The sequence below is a fragment of the Rhea americana genome, unplaced genomic scaffold (assembly GCF_003343005.1).
Source record: "Rhea americana isolate MKP2758 unplaced genomic scaffold, rheAme1 scaffold_39, whole genome shotgun sequence".
In the NCBI taxonomy this organism is placed as follows: Eukaryota; Metazoa; Chordata; class Aves; order Rheiformes; family Rheidae; genus Rhea; species Rhea americana.
The window spans coordinates 2,080,658-2,092,765 of NW_028186523.1; the positions used below are offsets into that span (position 1 = coordinate 2,080,658).

The 12,108-nt window shown below is 37.1% G+C and overlaps 1 protein-coding gene across 2 annotated transcripts in view; it reads right to left on the bottom strand.

Annotated features, from left to right (window-relative positions):
• CHD7 (chromodomain helicase DNA binding protein 7) overlaps positions 1 to 12,108 on the bottom strand; it is a 128,499-nt gene that overhangs the window by 57,188 nt on the left and 59,203 nt on the right. For both annotated transcript variants that reach the window (XM_085313556.1, XM_085313555.1), the window contains exon 3: positions 47 to 468. In XM_085313556.1, the coding sequence (XP_085169682.1) occupies positions 47 to 468 (422 nt within the window). The remainder of the gene's footprint in view (positions 1 to 46; positions 469 to 12,108) is intronic.

The window sequence follows — 12,108 nt, forward strand, 5'->3', positions numbered from 1 at the left end:
AAATACACTATTTTCTCTGAACACATACATTAGTTTTCCAACCTACCTAGTCTTTTTGCTGGTCTTCGGTTTTGATGTGGCGTTTTTTGCTTTCTTTTCCTTTGGCTCTTTAGGGGTCTTAGGGACTTTGGGGGTCTTGGGTTCCTTCTTTTCCTTGGGTTCCTTAGGATCCTTCGGTTCTTTTTTTGTCTTGGGCTTTTTCTTTTTCTTCTTCTCTTCTTGAGAGATATCCACCGAGTTCCTGGTTAGATTCTGGTTGTCAAGTCCCCCAGGAAAGTCTTCCTTACCAAAACCCTTACTGGGACCTTCTACAGCAATGTGATTGTTTTTCTTTTTCTTTTTCTTTTGCTGTGGCTGCGGCTCAATTGATGGCAGATAATCATCACTTTTCACTAGCTGGGTATTCGGTCCACTAACCTGAGTCATATCCGGCACTGGTTTCTCTAAAAAGGGTTCCGATGGAGAATGCTGGGAGAGACAAATGGAAATAGATAAATTTTTAAACTTTGCATTCTAAAACTTTGCATTGAAAATAATCTATGTAGCACTCTGTTTTGGAGCAAGAGTTTACAGAGGGAGAAAATACAAAGCAGATTAAACTAATAGCATATCTGAAACAGCGACAAAATGAGCATAAAAATTTTGATACAGTTATGATAAAAATATTTATTATAAAGCTTTATATAAAAAGCAGAAGTGTAGAAAATACTCTGGCATTTCAACATTTAAATGCAAAAGGAAAGCAATTGTTATTTCAGGCATTTCTATATTCAAAATAGTTAGAAGGATAAAAAAACCTGGAACAAATGATTCAGCTGCACTGGAATTTTGCCCTCTGGGAAAAAAACGGTTAAAAGTTTGGTTTTAGATGTACAATAGGAAAATCAAGTATACTCACTTGGCTGCTTTTACACAAAATTAATCGAGGTAGTTTACACTGGTTCAGGAGTGATGGCAGGTATTTTGATCAACACATGAAGGATTAAGCCATTTTAAAAAAACAATATGCTGTTATGTTTTATGTTAAAGATTCACAGCTCCCTACTTATAATTGCAGTAGATTTGTACCTACTAAAAACTGGACAAAGAATGGTCTTAAGTGTTTGTAAAGTTACATTTGCATTAAGCATCCTATTTCAAAGTCCATATAGCGTATGTATCTGGCACATAGCAAACTTCCATAAAGTACAGAAAAATCTATGTGTAATCACACAAATGCCAAGTGCCTGGACTAAACATATGGGATATAATTGCAACTCTTCTCCTCTTAATAGCTYCCCTCTACACAAAGATCCATGAGTCTGCAATAAAAGAGTATAGGCTCTATCAGGACTTTGCAGTATGTCAAAGCTTTAACCTGCTTCTCCTCACTGCCTGCCAGCAGTTGTAAACTCAGGACTACAGTGCTTTCCACAGAGAAAAGTAATGCTATGACACCTTATCAGTGTCTTTCTTACAACTGCATATATGGCCACACCATTTTTCTATCCTTCATTTTTATGGAAAAGCAGGAACATAGAAGTCAAGCCTGACTGGGTCACAAATTCTAGCCATTTGAGATGCTTGATCCATTGAATCAGGCAGAAGAAAGATTTGTAGCAAAACAGATTTTTACTTCTAGGAACAGCAGTGCCTGCATAACTATTTGTAATGTGGTTCCTGCCTCCTGTTCTTTATTCAAACAGCACTCAGGAGTGGCAAGCATACGAATGCATGACTGCAAATTCAGCCCTTGTGCATGAAGAGAAGTGACGTGTATGTACAGACGTACACTTTAATGACTTGGACCTAAAAAAAATCCAGTGCAGGTAAGTTAAAATTCAGGAAATAAAATTCTTAACAGCATTACATRAGAAAGTGAAAGCATGCTTATTTGTCCACATATATTAATATAATTGTCTGAATGTTAACAAACTGAACTAGTGAGGTCCTAACTTTTCATCATTTTTTCACTGCAGCAAGAAAACCTTTACCTTGAATAAATCCACATGCTTAGAAACTACCCAAGGAGGATAGTCGGTACACCTACCAAGAAATAAACACCACACTTTACTGTTGGTTAGGAGAGTTTTGAACAGAACAAGCTGGACTCTACAGTTCCTTACAGACGACTCCAGGAAGAGAGAAAATCTGAACGGCAGAGAAAATCTAGGTTTACTTGATTAATCAAAAACTTTGTACAACTTCTGCACATTCCCAGGGCTGCAGTCTCAGTGGAAACAGCTCTGCTGCAAAGCTGATGCACCACATCCTTCAAGACCCACCTCAAACAAACTCACTTCAAGCAATCGCAAAGTAGGAATCAGCACCTCTTCTAGAAATCTGTGGTCACAATAACATTCACACTTAGATAACTTCATGCTGCAAAGTTCACAAAGACTGGAAATCTGCACTGAAAATGCTGATCTCATGCAGTCAGTGATGCCAGTGAGTTCTGCAATCTGACTATGCACTGCCTAAATATATATAGTTTTAAAATCCTGTAATTGTTTTCAGTTTGGTTGCTTGAATTTAGTGGAATGCCTCCTCAGCTCTGCGCTATGACATAGAACAACACTCTTACCTGCGCCTCATACTGTTATCTGCTTATACCATATAACTTTTATGTTTAGATTGGAAAGGACAAGAATATCGCACACATCACATAATACTTCTGATTCATAGCTTTCAGAGCAATATTTCTAATTTTTGCAAGATATTTTTATATGGTTAATAGGTTTTGTTGACTCTTCCACCTCTTTCAATTTAGTGTTTTTAGAAAATAGTGACATACCACAAAAAATTATACCTGGGGAAAAAAAAAAATCTCCAGTACAGTCAATACTATTATGTTATCTTCCATTTCATACTTCATGCATCCTGAGTTCTTCTGAGACATCAACTGCAAGTTTTAACAAAGTTTCCATTGAGCTGTCCACAGCAATACTCAGTCTTTTTCTTCAGCTGATACTGTTCGCTTACTATGTCTAACACATGAGAAATTTATGTTTTCCTTCCCATTATTTGTTAAATTTGTATTTAATGAGTACCTTAGGTTGGGAACTGCAGTATTGGACTGCAGTATTAGGAGAGACTTTTACAAACAACTACATATAAGCTTAAGAGTTGTACTTATGAAGTACAACTCTTTAGAAGTTCTAAAAAGTAAACTCTTTAGAAATAAACCAAAGGCGATAGTTGCAATTCTTCAACTTTTTTTAAAAAAATGCAAAATAGCTAATCTAATGAATATTAAAAACTGCAACAAGTCTAACAATACCACCTAAATTTAGTTATATCAAATTTTCAAGGCTCTGTCTACATTAGTTATATGACTGAGTCAATGAAATCAATATAGATTTATATTATTTTATATACTTGAATATTAGCTTTTTACTCTAATTTAAAAAAAAAGTTGCCTCTTTTCTAGACTTTTTTTTTTWAAAAAAAAATAAAGGAATCTTAACAACTTTTGAAAAAGAATAAATGAATTTGAATATAAGGTATACAGCTTTCCAAGTCTGTAGATCAGTGCCAGTCCTCTATTTTTTGACATTTGCAGTTTTAATGTAAAGTCTTGACATGAGGTTAAGCAATGAAAACTGAAGTGACTGTTTCCATATTGTACTACCTAGTAACCTTAACAACTATCTTCAGTGCAATTCCAGAAGATACCAGCCTACCAAAATTCAGATTCTTCACTACCTTCAAAACTTATCCACAAAAGCCATTCTGAACACTCTCAAATACTATTTAGTCTACATATTACTTGCAAACATTATGCATGAAATCAGAATATAAAAACTTATCTGTTATTTACAAGAACAAGTTAGGTGCATAACAAAGTATAAAACTTAAAAAAAAAAAAACATATTTTTGTTTCACATCATTCACAATCCCCAAAACATTAAACTACAAAAAGGTAACTCTGCCGTCTATTTAATTGTCCTATCATTTGCAAAAATGCATTACTTTTGGCACACTACTCCCTTTGCAGTTTGTTACATTTTGTAACTCATTTATATATAATCATGTAAATTGTAGCCTTTATTCAGAAATAGATACGATTAACTTAATTTTTTCTAAGAAGTCTCTGTCTATACTTTTGCAGCGTTCTAAAACCATGTATCCCTAACTGACAACCCTACATTGCTCCCTAGTGTGAAGCTGTGTAGAAGCAGCACAAATGTAGTGAGAAGAATAGATCGGAGGCAGCTTGAAAGATGCGTTTCTTTAGCCAGAACCATTTTTCTGCTCTTTCTTGAGAGGGGAGAAGAGGAAGAAGAATATGCTCACATTAGTAAATATTAGTTTAAGCCTACTATAGGGAATTATTTCAAATAGTTCTACTACATTAAATCTATGGTGAATTAACTGTAGTTAGAGGGCTGCAACTTCTAAATGAAAGAACCCTATTTTCCAATTACAAAACTATAAAAAGATACGTATTACTTTGTTAACCAAAAGATGAAAGATTTATCTGCATACTTCATTCAAATCAGTTCTCCTGCTGCCTTTAGTAATAAGCAAAGCTATAATTTAGCACACTGGTACAGAATTTAATCTTCTACAGGAAAGAAACCAGTAAAGATTAAACACAAATAGGTATTAATCCTATTTGATATTGCAGCAAAATTATTTCTGGTATTATTTGAAATAAGGTGAAAAAGGTGCTCAAAAATATTGGTGTGTTTACTAGACCCACATCTCTTTAAATCTTTTAGAGAAAAGCTGTTTTTGTAAACATTTAACAAAGAACAGATGGCCTGTTTTAATCATGTGAAAAAACCTGGAGCTCACATTAATACTCCTACCACAGACTACTGGGTCTAGTCTCCTCCCTAACCAACAGCATGGTACAGTCTTTGGTAATGCCATTTAATTTCACAATGGACGTTTTCTCATCAATTCCGACTGCTCGACAGTTAATCAATGCTATTAACATGCAATATCACAATGCAGGACACTAAGATCACAAGTTATTAGAACAAAATAGAAATTTTCAAGTACTCTGAACGTTCAAAATAATTTGCAGCTCAACAGGTTACCCTGGACAGTAATATGCCTCTTCATAATAATAAAAAAAGCCGAACATATCAGAGGAGGGGATGGAAAAAAACAAAAAACAAACTGTATCTGAGAAATTGCTTCTGGAGTGCAAAATATCACCTTTCTAGAATTCAAGTTTATTTTTAAATTTGCAACATACTTTAAGTCATTGAGATTTGATAAAGCAAGAACCACGATGCATGCATTTCACAGCTGTTTATGCATTCAGATCTGAACTATCCTCCACAGCCCAAGGAGCAGATAGATGTCTCAAACGAGGCCTGTTATGTAAAGTGGCAAGATGGACAGGATGCAGGATTATGGCGGGGAGGGTTAGTGGCGGCGAAGGAGGTTAAGGAGAAGAATCTCTCTGGCGCTTGAACACGGATTGAGCCGCAATCTTACTTAAGCGCTAAGAGAAGACGAGTGTCAGTTCCCTAGCAGAGCAGCAGCTTGAGCCAATCACTGCGGTTTAACAATGCTGAAGCAAGAGCAGCAAAGTATGTGACATGACTCAGCTAACTTTGTCAAGTTTAAACATCAGCACTTAACCAGAAAGCTCATTTTATTTTAACCAGGACTATTTTGATTTCTCTCAGGTGTATTTCCACACTCCCTATTCTCCTCCATTATTTTGGAAAAGATGTACTGTAACTACATTTTATTTAAATTTTCTTGGACTTTGATTTATTAACTAAGTTGTATAACAGTAAAGTAAGCACCCAATCAGTTCCCACTGCCTCCAAAATAAAACCTCTCCAATACAATACCTATAAAATGGAAATTTTCACTTAAGGTAAATCATGACTGAATATTCTCTTTTGCAGCAATTACAGTTCTGTTATCACCTTCACTTTGAAGAAGTTAATGGCAATTTGTGTCAAGAGAAACAGAAACACTAGAAAGACTRCAGCAACACACGCAGGAACAGAGCTGTACGTACTGGCGCAGAGGGCACTCTTGCAGAATTAGTGTCTGGTGCCAAGGCCCTCAAACTGTTAAAAACCATCCCACATAGAACTTGCCCCATAAGTCTGCCTTTCAAAACTCAGGGAAAGGATTCATCATCCATCTGTATTATTTAAAACTACTAATCATGACTATCCCATAAACAAACCCATTTGGAAAATTTCCCCGATCACAACTCTCCTTTTCAAAGCTTCCTATCTGCACAACACATTGCTCCTGCAACTCTCGACTTGTCTTTTCAACCCTTTAAACATGAGACCTGCCTTGTTGCTCCATATACCATGCTTAAGTTCTTTGTAGACCAACATAAATATTTTTCAGACATTGTCCTGCTGCAAAGTTAGCGTATCGGTAGAAATTCCACAGTAAACAGGACTCAGCACCACCTCAGAAATCTCAGCCAAATACTTCTAGCTACATTCAACAAGGGTACAGCTGTACAATTTCTTCTATGGTAAAGTGCACAAATATCCTCAAGGATACTACTATACCCATAATTCTTTCCAACACTTGTTCAACTAATGAATTTCTCTTTTCTTTTCATGAGTGATCCCTTTCCTTTACTCTGAAGCTACTGTCTTTAATTCTGGTTCTAACTATGAGGTCTTCAAGGACGGTACTATTTGTTGTATGAAAATACTTAGTAGACCATGGAATATTTTGGGCAATGTGATGCTTTTTGGAAGCACTGGTATTTCAGTACTGCAGAAACCCCTCTAAAACTTGAAGTTTGAAAGCAATGATTTGCATTTATAAACCTGCAAAAGTGTCGATGATCTTTTCCACAATAAATGAAAAGACATCACACAAGCTGAGACAGAAAGAAATGGCATCTAATTTATAAATAGGCTCAACAGGAATCTTGTAATTACCAGATCTGTTGCCATACTTAAATATTCCCACAAAATACCGATAAGAATGTACCAAAAACAAGTTCTGCCAACACCTTCTTAGCAAGAAGTAATTTGAGAAGTAAAAATCACTTTACATCAAAAGTTCACATTTTAGTGAACTGCAATACCGTTTTCTCTCTTAAGTGAGCTTTCCTGCTCTGTTACTATTAACAGAGACTATTTTTAAAAAACAGGTGTGAACAAAAAAAAGTTAATATTTTTTGACTTAAAGTTATCAGAAAAAACTCTGAATCAGGACAACTCGATTTTTTTGGTGGTAGAATCCTAACAATGGAGTGGGAACAATTAAAACCCATCTTAATGCTTTCAGCCATCACTGCAAAAATCTGTCCAGTGCTAATTTGGTGGAGCTGCAAATACCCCCATATAATAAATAGACTTCCCCCATAGAATAAAAGATAATATGCAGAATAGATTAGAGATCCTTAATTGAGTCTCAGGATAACTGTAGCATTAGAATTATTTATTTTGTGGTCATGTATTCTATGCAGTAACACAGGTTACAAAAGATGGATGACACCAACATGGCCATCCAAAAATCAAAAATTCCGTTATATTTCATAATAATCATATGTAGCAACACTGTTTCACTTTTGCATAAAGCAAGAGAATAGTATTACTAAACCTATGGAATATCAGTCAGCAAACTGAGCACTGATGAGTTTGTTCACAGTTCAAAAATAACTAAATATCCCATAGCAAGAGGTCATATTGTTGCTGATCACTGACCAAGATCAACACCGATGTTTATTGGACAATATCAGACAACTGCCAACCTCAAAATAACGGGATGTGTATTCTCCAAATTACTTTTTCACATAAGAATTACAGCAGTGATACTTTTATAACTGCTAATGCAATGGTCCACAAGACAAACATTTTACTATGAGGTAGCCTATAACACAAARGTATTAATATACACTGGCTTACCTGGCTTAGATGCCCATGCAAGATTGCTGCTAATGCAGTCAGGGCAGGTTCTAAATACAACACAGCAATAGCTAGCACAATCCTGCCACTCCATTCTCCATCATCACCAAATAAGAAGACAGGTCAAGGATTCACATTTTTAGCAATTTTTTTTTTATTAGCTTTGGCAGCACTGACACATAAAGGGATGGGACATTTAGGTACTGGACTCATAATGGCAATCTTGGATCACTCACACTGACAACTTGTGTTCTGCCTCTGGCACCTCTTCCTTCCGTAGCCACGTCAAAGGAGACCTCGATTTTTTGTGCGCGCTCCACTAGCGATCAGTCAATACACTGGGAACAAGCCAATAGCAGTTTCACCACAGAAGTTTTGTGAAGCTTATATGCACACAGTGTGCATGTAAGTGCAGGTGGGAAAATGACAGGCAGACCAGCAACAGTCCTATTGCGCAGTGTCACACACTGCAAGGTAGCCCRTAGGAGTCATCGTCTGAATACCTTAACTTCTTAATAGGAAGTGTATTTAAAAATAGGGATATTTCCTTTACTAAGCTCAACTTTTAAGATATTGAATCCTTACTAGAGAGAATTCCTTGGATTAGTTAGAGAATACCCATAAGGTTTATTACCAGTCCTTTCCAATCAACCCCTCTGAAACAAGGTGAGGGCTGTACAACTCCAGGCAAGCCGGGAAGTCATGCAATAAAATAAGAGCATGTCAGAATGAAACAGTTTCCAGAGCACCTAGCACAATACTTCAACCTCCCAAGGAGGAGGGGAGGGGGGGAGATTAATATATATTTGGCTGAAAGAATGATTTTAAAACTATTGCATATATACATAAGCCTTACAAAGGCTAACTTAACATTTTAGTATATATGTAGGCTGAGTTTCTCTTCTTGGGCTTACTTTGACATTTCCTTCCCCACCCTCCAAAAAAAAAGAAAAAAAAAAGAAAAAAAACAGCTTCACCATGAAAATGAAGCTGTTTCTCTGTGGTAGTAAAATTGGAACATTTTCTGATTCTTAGGCACATTTTATAGTCATGCTTTGAAATCAAAGTTCATGAGGAAAGATGAGAATTGTACTGTCCTGCATATACTTTTCTCCTCCCTCCCCCAGCATACTTCTTTCAAGATTGCTACTGAATGTCAAATATGCAACGAGTTATCCTCTTCCAGAAGTAAGCAGTTCTAGCATTATATCATCATCATTGCAGGTTATAGCTCTGTAATATCAGGTATGACTGTGATTTAACACTCCACCCCCAAGAAAACTTCAATGAAACAGCTTTGACTGGCTTGGTGTGTTAAAGCCTAACAACAGTAATTAAAGCAATATATGTCCCCTAGAATTTTGTTTTTCCATGGAAGACTTAAAAATCACCGAAAAAACATTTTTTAAAAGTGACCTTAGTTAGCATACATCCACTTCTAGCAATACATTTCTCTGCTCTCATTCAGATCTGAATCACAGTGGCACAGAGCAAACAGCATCAGGTTTATGACTGGGGAGAAATTCACAGTTCAGTGTACTCAGTGCAAACACTGCTCCTTCTGACCGCAATAGATGAACAAAAAAAGTTCTGTTTGTGCTTTTACTGCTGCAAGCAGCAGCAGCAGGACTATTACACACCACGCCAGCAACTAAGGGCATTTCTATTCTGGTACTTTTTTTTCCTCTTCTAACACCAGAATTACAGAGAAACTTATTTCACAGGTTAAATATGTAATTGCAAATTCAGAAAGTATGCCTCTGTTTTTTTTATTTTATTTTATTTTTATTTTTATTTATTTATTTATTTATTTATGGATCTCAATCTCTAATTTAGATAAAGTACACTTCCACAGAAGGGGAAACAAAAATAATAAAAATTTAAAAAGAGAGAGAGAAGGGGGGGAGAGAGGGAGAAAAGCAGCATGGATTTTTTATTAGATGAAGCCAAAGATACCAGGCCAGGCAATTTTTATTTCTACTGTCTGTTCAGCTATGCCTAAGAATCAAATAAATACAGTCTTCAGAAATACCACCTGTTTGATGGGCATCCTGTGAATCTTGATCTGTTGTTTTCAAAACCAGCATGAAACACCTTAGAATTTAGATGATGAATCCAAAGGACCAAACTGCAAAGACAACTGTAAGGAAGCACACAGAGGCAGAGATGTGCACAGGCAATGCGACATGGATAGAAGTGCATACTGCCCCAATCCATTTTCTTGGCACCACTACGTGTGTACGAAGAGCATACATGCTTCCCACCACCACTTCCCCTCCCTGCATAGCAGCACTCTGACACCATCCCTTTCCAACTCCATCCTGCCATTTCTATCCCACAGTGCTACTGCCTCTTTCCCAACACAACCTCCCCTTATACAGGGCTCCCTATACTCTCCAACTCTGTTTGAACAGCAAGCCAAAGTTTCCTACGCATCCCCTCCCTACTGGTTCCCTTCCTCCCTGCCAAAATCTGACAGCTCCTTTTCCCATTCCCTTCTCCTCTATTCACTCTGTCCAGCTTCTCTAGACACTTTTTCACTATGCCTGTGCCAGAAAAAACCCAAGCTCTGCTTCAAACACTTCATGCTCAGGGACTAGCTGCTATGCTAGCATATACATATTATCCTCTCTTTTCTTCTGGGCTCAGCATCTTCTGGTGTCTTCTAAACAGCCTGAGGAGACAAGGGTACAAGTCCCAGCTAATTCTTTTGAGGCTCTTGCAGCACGCGCACACTGCTGGCCCCACGCATCCCTGCTCAGGCCGCCGCTAGTTCCTGTTTGAAGGCAATGCTAGAGCAAGGGTCTGCAACACATCTCTCCCACCTCAGAGGGAAAGCTCCTCTTGGAGAGGGGCTGGGAACCCCAGCTGGTCTCCAAGCCGTCCCTTGTAAAAATGAAGGGCTGCAACTGGCCTTTACTTCATACGGCCAAACAATAAAATATAGCAAGCACCAGCTAACTGGTTGCAAACATTTTTATAAGACTGCACTTCTTAGCATCCTGTGTTTGTTCCAGTACTTCAGTAAGACTCTTGGTAAGACCTAGCTTCTCTGTCACTTAGTCCTAACGCCTCTCATACAAGATGAGAGAAAGAAAAGCCCAGCCTTTTGGTTTTCAGATCTCCCTCTTTCCTTCCCCCCGCCCCCCCCCCCCACCATGCATCTGATTCTAAACTCGCTAAACATGCACATTTAAGCAGCCTGCACATATCAACAATACATCAATCAACAGTTTAACGACAAACATGCATCAGATTACCACGCTGGTAAGAAGAGGTTACAATTCAGAGAAAAGCTTTAACGAACCTTATTATTTCCATCTACAAGGCCCTCTTAGGAAAGAGCAAGTTTTCCCAAACGTATAAACACACATCATGTTCTAGCAGCTCAAGCAAGGGGAAATGGCACTAGATGTTTAAGAGTCTACCAGACGGAGCTAAGACAGGACTCAGAAACCCCTGGGTTTTTCTTGCTATACATATAAAAAAAAGTCCTGCTTAAAAGTCCTGCAATACTTCCATCATACCATCTGTAAGTACATTCATTAAATAATAAAACATTCCAAACTCTTCCATGGGTTGCAGCAAAGTTTTTCAATTTCATCAAGAAGTATTGCAGATAGGGTTTAATAGGTTAAGAAAAATGAGCTCACAGTATTAATAAAAACACCATCACTTTTATACATACTGYACTTCGGTTTTAGTTTAGGGCTGACACACTTTTAGTTCATCAATATTTTATCTGTATGACTATCAGACTCCACTCTTCATGCCCAGTATATGGGCATAAAGGATAAAACACCCCTCTTCTTTTGCCTCTCCCAATGCCCCACACCTGAAGTAAAGATGTGCTGTATCCACAATCAATGAAATTTTCTAGAGTCATTACTTCAGCTCATGCTAAATCTAAGTATCTTTTACAGTCAGAACTTCTCTAATCAGAACTTTTTATATTGCAAATTTAAAAAAAGACACACTCAGAGAATTCTTTAATTCCATTAACTTCTTAGATGACAAAAAACTTAAGACAACACCAAGGCAATGAAATCCTGTTCTAAAACAATTCTGTTTTATTTTTCTAGTTTTAATTTTTAAAGTTGCTGACTTCATTATTGTGATGAAAAGGGTCTCTTCTCAGACTTTAACAAAAAAGGCCCTATTGGGTAAATACATTTTTTGATATCATCAGATGATGTTCATAGTAAATCAGTCATCTTGCCTCTACTATTTAAGACTACTCCAAATCTCAAGATGTTTTCCTTGCTGC